Source organism: Saimiri boliviensis, chromosome 12 (assembly GCF_048565385.1).
Source record: "Saimiri boliviensis isolate mSaiBol1 chromosome 12, mSaiBol1.pri, whole genome shotgun sequence".
Classification (NCBI taxonomy): Eukaryota; Metazoa; Chordata; class Mammalia; order Primates; family Cebidae; genus Saimiri; species Saimiri boliviensis.
In genome coordinates, this window is record NC_133460.1 from 16,810,589 (window position 1) to 16,825,069 (window position 14,481).

The 14,481-nt window shown below is 47.8% G+C and overlaps 1 protein-coding gene across 2 annotated transcripts in view; it reads left to right on the forward strand.

Annotated features, from left to right (window-relative positions):
* COG7 (component of oligomeric golgi complex 7) overlaps positions 1 to 13,220 on the forward strand; it is an 81,132-nt gene extending 67,912 nt beyond the window's left edge. For both annotated transcript variants that reach the window (XM_003930189.4, XM_010340784.3), the window contains exons 15-17: positions 3,074 to 3,188; positions 10,842 to 10,985; positions 12,812 to 13,220. In XM_003930189.4, coding sequence (XP_003930238.3) covers positions 3,074 to 3,188; positions 10,842 to 10,985; positions 12,812 to 12,978 — 426 coding nt within the window. In that variant the 3' untranslated portion in view covers positions 12,979 to 13,220. The remainder of the gene's footprint in view (positions 1 to 3,073; positions 3,189 to 10,841; positions 10,986 to 12,811) is intronic.
* Positions 13,221 to 14,481: the final 1,261 nt, after the last annotated feature.

Genomic DNA, 14,481 nt, shown 5'->3' on the forward strand with positions numbered 1-14,481 from the left:
GATCTGATTTTAGAATGGAGGTAGTATGCTTGCAGTCTAAATTGATTCAGAAAATGATGGTGCTAGAAGGGACCTGAGAGGCCACCAAGTTGATTCAAAGGTTGAAGAAACTGAGGTCTAGAGAGGGAAGGAGGGCTAGGAGGAGTTTCCAAGCCTGGGCCATTCCCTGCCTGCTGCTGTCCTCCTGAGTTGTACCTGGAGGCTGATAACCTGAACCCAGGAAAGGAACACCTAACTGAACATGTACTGTGTGCAGGGACAGTGCCAGTGCCAGGTTGGTTAGTGCCTGGGCTGGATCATGCCCGTGAGATGGGGTGTGGCAACCCTCCTTCACAGTGGGAGTGGGGCTGGGAGGAAGTGGCCACTTACCCAGTGGCTGGTCTTTTAGGACGCCAGGTGCTTTACGCGCATAGCACATGTGTTAATTCTACCCTCGCTGCATCCCTTTGAAGTAATATGAGGTCATCCTCATTTCAGCGATGATGATTAGGTCCTGACAGATGAAGTTGCCCAGATTCTCAAAGCGGTAGAGCCAGAAGTCCAACCCAAGTCTGTCTGACCTCAAAACTTTTCATTTTTCCCAAGTCACTGAATTAACCCAACCAGGATATCAAGAAATATAGTAGACAAATATCCACAGGTGTGATGCTAAGCAGCCCTTTCCGCATTGATTTCCAAAGGGTGAATAGAGACAAGACCCCTGAGAGAATCCTGCACTGTGGGACCCCTCTAGGAACCCTAGCAATCCCAAAGTCCAAGGCCAATTGACTGTAGACAAAGATGGCAGATGATTGAAATTTTGCACCTAAATGATACTTCACCTTATTGGCGAAAGCCCTCACTCACACAGAATCATGTGAGCAATGTAAAGAGATGAAATAAGAGAAAATGCTTTGAAATTTAAAAACTATGTATATATATATATATATATATATATATATATATATATATATATATGGTAAAACTGAATCTGTGGACTTAGCCAAAAGCTTATGGCTACAGATGAAAGGCATACCAAATACAGGAGTATGCCTGGGGTCTTTGTACATATTAGGTGTTCGGGAAGGGCTTGTTGAGATGAATTATTATAGTGTGGAGAAATTCCAACACCAGAAATCAGCATCCTTATCTTTCCCCAGCCTTGGGAAAAAATGTTGAATTTGTTAACATTTCAAGCTGAAATTTATAGCAGCTGTAAGTGAGGTGAGTGGCCACTTGCCTACTTTGGGTGAAAGATTATACTAAGTACATGAAAGAAAAAAATGCTGATTTATTTTACCATCTGTGTACCTCTTATAAAGGGACACCAGGCCATGTGCAATGGCCCACACCTATAATTCCAGCACTTTGGGAGGCCAAGGTGGGTGGATCACCTGAGGTCAGGAGTTCGAGATCAGCCTGGCCAACATGGTGAAACCCCGTCTCTACTAAAAATACAAAAAAAAAATTAGCCAGGCATGGTGGTGCCTGCCTATAGTTCCAGCTACTCGGGAGGCTGAGGCAGGAGAATGGCTTGAACCCAGGAGGTGGAGGTTGCAATGAGCCGAGATTATGCCATTGCACTCCAGCCTGGGCAACAAGAGCAAAACTCCATCTCAAAAAAAAAGTGGGGGGACACAAAACTAATAATTGTATTTTATTTGTTTAAACATAGTGAACTATTGGATGGATGTTTACACTTACACAGCCAAACCATTTGAATGTTTGGAAGCAAGGGCATGACCATCCTGTAGTTCTCTGGGCTGGGTAAATTTTCTAGTCTCTGTTAACTTCTGGATACCACACCCTGAAAGGAGCCTGCTGTTATGTAGACATGTGTGAGGCCAGATTGAGAAAACCTTGCTTCGATAGTCCCCTGACTTTGAGCTTACAGAATTATCAGTGACATCAATGTCACAGAATGAATATGTAGCAGGAAAAAAAAAAAAAAAAAAAGCAACAAGCTCAAAGACCTTTTAAAAATATTTATTATCTTTTCAAAACCTGAAAAGTCAACCCCTTTATTTAGAAACAAAATACAAACTTACCTTAAAACACAGAACAATGAATTACAATAGAAATAGGAAATAGTGGTCTAAAATACACTCATGATATCACATGGATATCTTACAAACACATGACAAAGACTGGGCTAATTGTGGGCTTGTCCCAAATGTCGTTTAGGACAATTGCAAATGACTTTTGCAGTTCCCCACCAGCTAGGGTTTTGTCTATCTTTAGTTTTAAGAGTTTGTATTATGAAAACAATATAGTTTTCTCTCCAAATTAATTTATAATTATAAATGGCTTTTTTTCCAGAAAGAATTCCTTTCTTCTTCTGTTTATGTTATCTAGGAGGGAAAGAATCAGATCCAAATCCAGAAGACAGGATTTTTTTTTTTTTTTTTTTGAGGCAGAGTCTTACTCTGTCACCCAGGCTGGAGTGCAATGGCGTGATCTTGGCTCACAGCAACCTCCACCCTAAGTTCAAGCAATTCTCTGCCTGAGATTCCCGAGTAGCTGGGATTACAGGCACCCACCACCACACCTGGCTAATTTTTGTACTATCAGTAGGACAGGGCTTCACCATGTTGGCCAGGCTGGTCTCAAACTCCTGACCTCAGGTGATCCACCCACTTCGGCCTCCGAAGGTGCTGAGATTACAGGCATGAGCCACTGTGCTTGGCCTCAGAAGACAGGGTTTGAATTCTTACTTGGCCCCACACTTTCAGACACTAGTATCTTATCTTACGGTCTTTCACCTATGAATAGTAATAATACTTATATTTACACAGTGCTTCAAATTTTACAAAGCATTTTGATATCCATTACTTCATTTGAGGTAGAGATTGTGTTGAATGCATTCCAAAAATACTGGGGCCATTATGAGAAGGATGAATCTATAATCTACCTGCAAGCTACCAAGGATTCTTTTTTAGGGTACATTTAGCAAACATTGCCACATACTGGAAAGATCAGACTTGGGATCACCCAAGGTCTAGCTCTGCCATTTGCTTTCACACAAATGTACCCGTAAAGTAATAATATAAAGTATGTGTCAATGTCAGGCTAACAGCGACTTCTTTTGTTTCAGATCGGGCAGTACATCATGTCCCTCCCCCTGAATCTTGAGCCATTTGTGACTCAGGAAGACTCTGCCTTAGAGCTGGCATTGCATGCCGGAAAGCTGCCATTTCCTCCTGAGCAGGGTGAGCGGGGACCGCGGGTGGACTTGATGGGATTTAGATGATGCTTATGCCTGGTCTGGATACTTGTTCCTAGCACTTTCACCTCTCCACACAAACGGCTCTGCAAACTCCTCTGGAAATAATTGTCAATATATAACATAGGTGGGCTGGGTGCAGTGGCTCATGCCTGTAATCCTAACACTTTGGAAGATGGAAGCAGGAGGATCGCTTGAGCCCAGGAGTTTGAGACCAGCCTGGGCAACATAGTGAGACCTCTTCTCTAAAAAAAGTTAAAAAGTTAGCCACATGTGGTGCTGACTGCCTGTAGTTCTAGCTATTTAGGAGGCTGAGGCACGAGGATCAGTAGAGCTTAGAAGTTTGTGGTTGCAGAGAGCTATGGTGTTGCCGCTGGCGTTTGGCCTGGATGATAGAGTGAGACTGTCTCATAAATAAATAAATAAAAATTTCTTAAGAAGAAAGGTTAAAGGCTGAGTGCGGTGGCTCACACCTGTAATCCCAGCACTTTGGGAGGCTGAGGCGGGTGGATCACGAGGTCAGGAGTTCAAGACCAGCCTGGTCAACATGGTGAAACCCTGTCTCTACTAAAAATACAAAAATTAGCTGGATGTTGTGGCACATGCCTATAATCCCAGCTACTTGGGAGGCTGAGGCGCAAGAATCACTTGAACCCTGGAGGTGGAGGTTGCAGTGAGCCAAGGTTGCGCCATTGCACTCCAGCCTGGGCAACAAGAGTGAAAGGCTGTCTCAGAAGGAAAAAAAAAGAAAGGTTAAAAATCAAGGGCTGTAAAAACACATCTTATGTAAATGCAAATAGAAAACAAGATAACTGCCTGATTATTAGATAAACTCTAATTAAAAAAAAAAAATAAATAAAACCGCCGGGCGCGGTGGCTCAAGCCTGTAATCCCAGCACTTTGGGAGGCCGAGACGGGTGGATCACGAGGTTGAGAGATCGAGACCATCCTGGTCAACATGGTGAAACCCCGTCTCTACTAAAAATACAAAAAGTTAGCTGGGCATGGTGGCACGTGCCTGTAATCCCAGCTACTCAAGAGGCTGAGGCAGGAGAATTGCCTGAACCCAGGAGGCGGAGGTTGCGGTGAGCCGAGATCGCGCCATTGCACTGCTGTTCTGAGCTATCCTGGCTGTGCCAGCTATGTCCCTGCCTTCCAAGGGTGGCAGAGCCCACACTGGTCGGCCACGCCTGGATATGGAGCTTACGCTGCTGTCTGGGGGCTGATGTCAGGGCTCTCTGAACTAGTTTGGGACTGAGAGAGGGAGTTTGTGGGTGAGGGGGTGGTGCAGGAGAAAGGTTGAATGAGAGGACGAGGGTCAGATGGAGGGTGAATGGGGGTCAGAGGCAGGAGGATGGGGACAGGAGAAATGACCAGTCAGGGCACAGAGTGCAAGATGATGAGCGTGGAGGTGAGGAACACGAGGAAAGGACGGAATGAGGAGGCAGCTGGGGGCCGAGCATGGGTGGGGGCCCGAGAGGCAGGAGGAGCGGGGAAGTTGAGGGGATCCCAGCCTGAAGAGGAAGAAGCCAGGTTGTTCCATTTTGGGAACTGAGTGAGGACACTTCCTTATTGGGAGGGGGCTCAAAGGCCCATGACCAGACTGGGCCCCAGGGGGAAGTGTTGCCCTCGGAGAAACAGCCACCCTCAGGTCCTCTCTACCTGGGAGTGGACTGTGTATTTCCTCGAATCTTCTCCCCTGCCCACGTGTCCCATGCCCACCTCCCCATGTGAGCCACTTAGCACTCGCCCTGTGCAGTAACTATTCCCTTCTGGTACAAGGGATCAGCATCCACACAGTTTGCCACAAGAAATAGGACTTTATTTTTCTTATTTGAATTTATTTTTTTGAGGTGGAGTTTTGCTCTGTTGCCCAGGCTGGAATGCAGTGGTGCAAGCAGGGCTCACTGCAGCCTCAACTTTGCAGGCTCCAGTGGTCCTCCCACCTCAGCCTCCCAAGTAGCTGGAACCACAGGCACACGCCACCATGCCCGGCTAATTTTTTATTTTTGGTAGAGACAGGATTTCACCATGTTGCCCAGGCTGGTCTTGAACTACTGAGCTCAAGTGATCCACCTGCCTTGGCCTCCCAAAGTGCTGGTAGTACAGACATGAGCCACCAGGTCTGGCCTTTGCTAGAGTATTTAAGTCAAATCCCAAGTACCTTATGATTTCAGTAATAAATATTTCATTATGTATCTCTATTGATAAGGAAGGACTCAGTGCAGCTTCACGTTTTTTGGCAAGAAAACTGCAGTGTTGGGTATACTGTCTGTTATACCACACTAGGAAGAATATAATGTCTTCTAAAACACATAGAAATGTAGTGAATGTGTAATTGTTTTGTTCATTTATTCATTCAACTCGTTAGCTTACTCATTCACTTAACAAGTGTTTATTAATTGCTTTCTATTTGTGAAGGACTGGTTTGGGCATTATTAAGATAATAAAAATCCCCTCCCAACCATAAAGTAAAATTTTAACAATGGTTGAAAGAAGAAGCCAGTCTGGGTATTTTTTTCTTCACCTCTCTCAACATTGTGAAAAATTTCAAACAGAGAGAAAATTACAGTTATACAGTGAACATCCATCTCTAATCTGGTGATTTCTAGCATTTTATCATGGCAGATTTTAAGAATCAAGGGCAAACAGCCAGTAGGAACTTTTTTGCTTAGGTAAATGGCCTTTTTCTAAGAGATGTGATAAGTAGAACCTTTCTAAGCCTTGGGGCCGGTGCGGTGGCTCACTCCTGTAATCCCAGCACTTTGGGAGGCCAAGGTGGGCAATCCCTTAAGGTCAGGAGTTCGAAACCAGCTGGCCAACATGGCGAAACCCCGTCTCTACTAAAAATACAAAAATTAGCCAGGCATGGTGGCAGGTGCCTTTAATCCTTGCTACTCGGGAGGCTCAGGCAGGAGAATTGCCTGAACCCAGAACACAGAGGTTGCAGTGTTCCAAGGCTGTTCCCCAAATCAAATGCAGAAGCATTTCATCTGCCTGGCCTTGAACACGTTCCTTCCTGAGCTTTCCTTTCTCTCCTGAGTTCTGCCTTTTGCTTCCCTGTGTTAGTACTTGTCCTTGTCTTTTGACTAATTGTTCCCAGTCGCCGTAAAAACCTCTGATGCCCCCACTCAAAGCTATAGGATAAAATCTAAACTCGTCCCTGGTCAAGGAAGTGCTGGCAGCCTCATCTGCCCTTCCTCCCACCTCTCTCTCTCTCAACTGCTCACACTCAGATTTCTGCCACTCAGGACTTTTTTTTAATATTATTATTATTTTTAGAGATAGTATCTCACTTTGCCACCCAGGCTGGAGTGCAGTGGGACCATCGTAGCTCACTATAGCCTCGAACTCCTGGGCTCAAGCAATCCTCCTGCTTCAGCCTCCCCAGCCTTCCTGGGACTACAGGTGCGTGCCACCATGTTCGGCTAATTTTTTAATTTTTTGTAGAGATGGGTTCTCACTCTGTTGCCCAGGCTGGTCAGAAACTCTTGGGCTCAAGCATTCCTCCCACCTTGGTCTCCTAGAGTGCTGGGATTACAGGCGTGAGCCACCACGCCTGGCCTCTTAATTTTAAAATAGCTTCTCTTGCTGGGTGTGGTGGCTCATGCCTGTAATCCTGGCCAAGATGGTGAAACCCCATCTCTATTTAAAAAATAAATAAATAAAGCTCTTTTTCCCTGAGTAAAAATCTACCACTCTGAGGCCGGGTGCAGTGGCTCACACCCATAATCCCACCACTTTGGGAGACTGAGGTGGGTGGATCACGAGGTCAGGAGTTAGAGACCAGCCTGGCCAATATGGCAAAACCCCATCTCTACTAAAAATAAAAAAATTAGCCAGATGTGGTGGCAGGCGCCTGTAATCTTACCTACTTAGGAGGCTAAGGCAGGAAAATGGAGTGAGACTCCATCTCCAAAAAAAAAAAAAAAAATTACCACTCTGAGAATCACTGGTAACATTTTAGGGACTGTTGTCCGATACGTCTTTCTTTGCAGCTCTAACACACACACACACACACACACACACACACTTTTTCATAATTAGGATCATGTTGCATGTGCTTTGTTTTCATGGACACTTTTTTTTTTTGAGACAGTCTTGCTCTGTTGCCCAGGCTGGAGTGCAGTGGTGTGATCTTGGCTCACTACAACCTCTGCCTCCCAGACTCAAGTGATTCTCCTGCCTTAGCCTCCTGAGTAGCTGGGACCATAGGTGCACGCCACCACGCCCGGCTAATTTTTTGTATTTTTAGTAGAGACAGGGTTTCGCATGTTGCCCAGACCATTCTCAAACTCCTGACCTCAAGTGATCGCCCGCTTTGGCTTCCCCAAGTGCTGGAATTACAGGCGTGAGCCACCATGCCTTCTGGCCTCACGGACACTTTTTAGAAACAATCTTTTTTGCCCCATGCTCAGAATGGTTTTCCTCATGTGTGTTTGGCAAACAGCCCGTTTGTTTCTACTCTTCCTCGGCAGCCTGAAGTGAAGAAGGTATTTGCTCCTAATTCCGTGTTCCTGTTAATCTTTGAATGCACCTTCATTGTAACACCAACTACGCTGTGCGTGATGAACGCCTTCTTTCTCCCATGGCCAGAGAGTACAATAAATGCAGGGTCATCCAGCACCAGTACCCAGAGCAGCTCTGCACCCAGCAGGTCACTGGTAAATCAGGGTTTGTGCAGTGAGCAAGTGACTGCCCGTCACCCGCTATGTCCAGGGCGGCGCCTCTTACCCCCTCGACTCGGAGTGTACGCTGAGGCTTCAGCCGAGGGCTCTGCCTCATTTTCAGTTCTCCTTTTATTCAGTTTTATTCTCTGTCCAGTAACTCTCAAGTCTAGGTATTTGGCCTCTGGTTATGTTCTGCCTTTTCCGGGTATTCTACTGTCTAGTCAAATTCAGCAGGAAGGAGGTTTCTCTCCCAAAGCAGCTTCACTGCCAGCGCTTTGTTTCTGGCCGTGTTACAAGTCCGGTTGTCAGTTTCCATGGTAGAAACCCCATATTACATCTTACCTTTGGGCTCATTTGTCACCAACCCCTGTTTTTTGTTTTGTTTTGTTTTGTTTTAGCCTTCTAACTTGTACTTTTTGTACAGATGCTGTGTCTAAAACAGTATCACAACTTGAAAAAAATCTATGATAATATCCCACTGTGGAACATACTGGTATTTCTATTTTCCCTGTGCCCTCTGGCTCTGTTCTGTAAGCAGATGGTATTTGGTGTGTAAATTTATATTCTGTATTATTATTATTATTGAGACAGAGTCTTGCTGTGTCACTCAGGCTGAAGTACAGTGTCACAATCTTGGCTTACTGCAATTTCTGCTTCCCGGGTTCAAGTGATTCTCCCGCCTCAGCCTCCAAAGTAGCTGGGATTACAGGCACCTGCCACCACGCCTGGCTTATTTTTATATTTTAGTAGAGATGGGGTTTCACCAACTTGGCCAGGCTGGTCTCGAACTCCTGCCCTCAAGTGATCTGCCCACTGGGGCCTCCCAAAGTGCTGGGATTACAGGTGTGAGCCACTGCGCCTAGTCTATATTCTGTATTATTATTTTTAGCACTCATAGTAGTGTCCTAGTCTTCAAAAAGTATCTTATTTCACCGCTTGGCCTCATACTTTTTTTAAAATGTTGCTCTCATTTCCCCCTTCTTTCCATTCTGGCATCAAGTGGCCTCTTCCTAGGAGGCCAGACCCGCCTGTCTTGTCTGGACAGCTGCCCCCATCTTCCCGCCTCACCTCGCCACAGCCTGACCAGCTTGCCTGCATGGGCTTGTCGTGTTGAAACCTTGGTCATGATGCAGGGCAGGTGAGCCCCAAATTGTGGCTTAGCCCCAGAGGGTCCTTGGCTTCACTCAGGAAAGAATTCAGGAGTGAACTGGTGGTAGAAGAAAGCAGCTTTATCGAGATGGCAGTGTTACGGCTCTGTGACTGATCCTGCGGAGCGGGGCTGCCCCATAGGCCGCCTGCTGAGAACAGCGGCTCAGGACAGTTCTGGAGTCATGATGATCCCCACTTTTTTGTTTGTTTGTTTGTTTGTTTGTTTTTTGAGACAGAGTTTCACTCTTGTTACCCAGGCTGGAGTGCAATGGTGCGATCTCGGCTCACCGCAACATCCGCCTCCTGAGTTCAGGCAATTCTCCTGCCTCAGCCTCCTGAGTAGCTGGGATTACAGGCACGTGCCACCATGCCCAGCTGATTTTTTGTATTTTTAGTAGAGACGGGGTTTCACCATGTTGACCAGGATGGTCTCGATCTCTTGACCTGGTGATCTACCCGCCTCGGCCTCCCAAAGTGCTGGGATTACAGGCTTGAGCCACCGCGCCCGGCCTGATGATCCCCACTTTTGATTACACTGCAAATTAAAGGGGAGGATTATGCAGAAAATTTTAGCAAAAGGGTGGTAACTCTTTGTTGTCAGGTTGTTGCCGTGGAAAGGGGTGGTAGCTTCCAGGTGTTGCCATGGCAGTGGTAAACTGAGATGGCCCTGGTGGGCATATTTATGGAAAGCTGCCTTCACCCTGTCCCTGTGTGAGCTAGTCTTCAATGTGGTCTGGTGCCCCAGCCCTGCCTCTGGAGTTGAGTCCCACCTCCTACCTCACTGGGACCCTACAGTTGTTCCCTGTCTCCTACGACATGGGATCCACGTGATTCTCGGGTGCTGTCCACGGCCCAGCCCGTCTCCCCCTCCCTGTAATCATTCTAGCACTAATTGCAGGATGCTGATTGGGTGCCAGCCCATGCCAAGGGCCTTGTGTACATTCTCTAACTTAATTCCCACAGCAGCTCAGTAAAGCCTGATGTGTTACTGCCCCCGCCCCCACACTGCTCCTGTCACACCCTTTACAGGTGAAAATCACATCTGAGAGGTGAGGTAGCACTCAGCCTCTTAGCCAGGGAGTCTCAATTCTGATGTGATCTCTGTCTTGACTGTGGTGCTCTGCCTCCTGATGGTGGGCTGGTGTCCCCCTGTTCCCTCCTGTGTACCCACCTGTGTCTGTCTACCCACCTACCCTCTGGTTTTGGCCTCCCCTTGTTGGGCCTCCCTCCAGTCTGCAGAAATCCTCCTGGCCTGCGTGGCTGGGCTTCATCCCCAGGCCTTTGGGGATGCTTATGTTATTAACCCGATTGCTTCCTTTTCTGAATCCTCATTGTACTTAGTCAATACTAGTTGACCTAAGATGTATTTTTTAAAACGTTTTAATTTAATATTTTTTGAGATAGGGCCTTGCTCTGTCACTCAGGCTGGAGTACAGTGGCACCATCTCGGCTCACTACAACCTCTGCCTCCTAGGTTCAAGCAATTCCTCTGCCTTGGCCTCCTGAGTAGCTGGGACTACAGGTGCCTGCCGCCATGCCTGACTAATTTTTGGATTTTTAACAGAGATGGAGTTTCACTGCATTGGCCAGGGTGGTCTTGAACTTCTGACCTCAAATGATCCGCCCATCTCGGCCTTCCAAAGTGCTGGGATTATTGGCGTGAGCCACTGCACCCGGCCCTAAGACGTAACTCTTCTCAGTTTCCTATGTTTCCTGTTAAGATTGGAAACTTCCTGGCATGTTGATGCATTCAGCATCTACTGTGGGCCAGATCACCCAGCAGGTTCTGCATTTCCTTGGTGACCTCCTTTCCTTTTCAGGGGATGAATTGCCTGAGCTGGACAATATGGCTGACAACTGGCTGGGCTCGATCGCCAGAGCCACGATGCAGACCTACTGCGATGCGATCCTCCAGATCCCCGAGCTGAGCCCGCACTCTGCCAAGCAGCTGGCCACCGACATCGGTGGGTCCCCACGGGACAGGCGGTGGGAGGGACAGCTCTTGCCCGCTGCATCTGTCAGTTTCTCCTTTGCCCTCCAGGAATCTCATCCCACGTCTCCCCTTAGCTTCAGCTGTGGATTTGGTTCAGAAGCTGGTTGAAAATTCAGGTCCTCCAGGCCCCACCCCAGAGATTCTGACTTAGCAAGCCCGGATGGAAGCTCAGACATCTGTGTTTTGAAAGAGGACTTGAGAACCATCGAAGGGAGCTTCAGTGAGATAAGCTTCAGCAAGTCCTGTGGCCTGGCCCTGCCTGGCCCCTGCCTCCATTTGTACCATAATTCCCAACCAGTGTTTAATGAGCTCTTACTGCATACTACGCATGCCTGAGGGACCAAGCACTCACACCCACCATCTTATGTAATCCCAAACTCCCCTGAGAGGTGGGTGCTCTCTTCTCCATCATACCAGTAAGGAAATGGAGGTCCAAGGCAGTTGCATAACAAGGCCACATGGCCAGGGTCACTCTGTGGTCTCCATCCAGATAGCATGCTGCCTCCCACATTAGTGGGCATGTCCCCTCTGCTCCTGCCTGGCCTCATCCCTGGAGGGCCTCACTGCCCAGGTATGCTCTGAGCATGCGGCTACTGCTGGCAGGTGGCAGGGCGTCTCCCCAGTCTCTTGATATCATTCCATTGCCTTGCTGGCTTTTTGTCCTAATGCAGCTCTTGGTGTGGTCAGGAGAGCGGGTGGTAGAAGACTGAAAGATCGGCTCCCTGGGGACCCAGCCAGAGTTTCGTCCTCGGTGACCACAACAGGGCTGAGCTAGGCTCAGCCAGCTTCTACCTCTTGTTTTGCAGAAGCAGAACTAGAAGCAAGGTGCTTTTTTCTGGGTCCCAGAGCTGCTAGTGGTGGAGCAGGCCTAGGGTCTGGCTGTCCTGAGTTCCTGACCCCTGCTCATTTCATAGTCAGCTCTCAGCACTTAGCAGAGGAACAGGCAGCCTTTTGGCTAGTTCCCTTCCGAGACAGAGATGAGAGAATTCAAGTGAGCAGTGGTGTTTCCTGTTAGTACAGGCAGCAGCAGGGGAAGAGAATCAACTAGAACTAGTGAATGGAGTGAGATCTAGAGATTGCCCTTAATTTCAGTTGTCCTTGTTATTCCTCCCTGTTAAGCTCCCCCTGCAGATTCCTTCACTCATTCAGCATTGCTGGAGCATCTGTGTGCCAGCTATAGTTTTAAGATGAGACAACGGAGGTTTAGGCAGCTCCCATGCTTACTGAGCTTCCACTGTAAGGATGTGAGGTTAGGGGCAGGGAAGGTAAGGCTAGTATATAAAACTGACAGGGTGTAAGGTGATAGAGAGCAGTGAGGTCTGTGGCAAAGCTTGCACACCTGAAAGGCATTCAAATCAAGCACGAGCACAAACAGAACAAAAAACACAACTGGCCAAACAAAAATGTCCTGGTAGACTCTGCGCCTGCTGTTTGCAGCTCTTGGCCAGCAGTCAAGTGGAGCTCACAGTTTTATGGATAAACTTGTAAAGGACTAGGTACCTGCCAGTGTGTGTGTGTGTGTGTGTGTGTGTGTGTGTGTTGGTGGGGATGGAAGTGATATTGGTTAGTTCTTTATTAAATTAGAGTTCCTGGACTCAAGCTAAGCTCATAGTGTGGTCCGACCCTGTAGGAAGAACCCTGGGAGAAAAGGGTCCTATTGAGGGCAGGGTGGGCGCCCCACATCTAGGGACTTGGCAGGGCGGCTTCTCTGTTTCGTAATCGGGGAGGCCTTGTGGGGCTCTGTCCTACTTGGCACTGAGTCTGTGGAGCTCTGTCTGTCTCCTCTCTGCCCCACAGACTATCTGATCAACGTGATGGACGCCCTGGGCCTGCAGCCATCCCGCACCCTCCAGCACATTGTGACGCTCCTAAAGGCGAGGCCCGAGGATTATAGACAGGTCAGCAAAGGCCTGCCCCGTCGCCTGGCCACCACCGTGGCCACCATGCGGAATGTGAATTACTGACCCTACCACCCACCTGACCACCAAGAGGGCCAGGACTGCTGTTCCATGACTCGCCAGCACAGAGTTGCTCAGAAACTCTGCCCAGGATTGGGCAGAAGTTACTTTAAAAAGACTAGGTTCATTTGCATAATCAAAAAAGAGTTGTAAAGATGTATTATTTATCAGAGAAGACTTTTTAGATAATTTTTTAAAAGGATCTGATCTTGAAAATGGAATAAATAACTACTATGAAATGCAAGAAAGCTGTTTCCTTCCATCCTTCTTTTTTTTTTTCCTCGATCTTTTGCCCAAGGCTGGAGTGTAGTGGTGCGATCTTAAATCACTGCAGCCTCCGCCTCCTGGGCTCAGGTGATTCTCCCGCCTCAGCCTCCGAATAGCTGGGATTACAGGTGCTTGCCACCATGCCCGGCTAATTTTTGTATTGTATTTTTAGTAGAGACGGGTTTCACTATGTTGGCCAGGCTGGTCTCGAACTCCTGACCTTAAGTGATCTGCCTGCCTTGGCCTCCCGAAGTGCTGGTATTACAGGGGTAAGCCACTGCACCCAGCTCCTTCCCTCTTCAGTGCATTTTCGAGCGCTTCCCATGTGCATCTACCCTGCTGTGCCCTCTGGGGATGTCTGGGGATACTGGCCTGTAGCTTATGCTCAGTGGGAGAGGGAGGGAGGGACAGAGAAGAAGGTAAATGAGGATAATTTCAGAGGTAAGTGCTAGTGGAAAAGTGGGTGTCAGGGTGGAAGCTGGCACTGGATAAAGTGGGCAACCCCGAGACCTACAGGGTGAGAGACATGTGGCTAGAGTGTAGTGGCACAATCAGAGCTCACTGCAGCCTCGAACTCTTGGGCTCAAGTGATTCCCCTGCCTCGGCTCCTTAAGTAGCTGAGACTGCAAACAGGCACCACCATACCTGGCTAGTTCTTAAAAACTTATTTGTAGAGATGGGATCTTGCTTTGTTGCCCAGGCTGATCTCGATCTCCTGGGCCCAAGAAATCCTCCTGCCTCGGCTTCCCAAAATCCTAGGATTACAGGCATGAGCCACTGCACCTGGCTTACTTTTTTCTCTTTTAATATGTATGGTATATGAAAGTCAGTGTTTTTCGTCAATAGTTGTAAGTAATGGAATAATGTAATTTGAGTGACTTAAACAGAAATCAATTTTTTCTCAATAACAAGAGGTTAAAAAGTGGCCAGGCACGGTGGCTCACGCCTGTAATCCCAGCACTTTGGGAGGCTGAGGCAGTTGAATCACCTGAGGTCAGGAGTTCAAGACCAGCCTGGTCAACATAGTGAAACCCCATCTCTACTAGAAATACAAAAATTAGCTGGGCATGGTGGTGTGCATCAAGAATCCAGCTACTTGGGAGGCTGAAGCAAGAGAAGCGCTTGAACCTGGGAGACGGAGGTTGCTGTGAGCCGACACCACTGCTGTCCAGCCTGGGCGATGGAGACTCCATCTCAAAAAAAAAGTGAAAGGGTGGTGACCATAGGCACTGATTTAGTGGC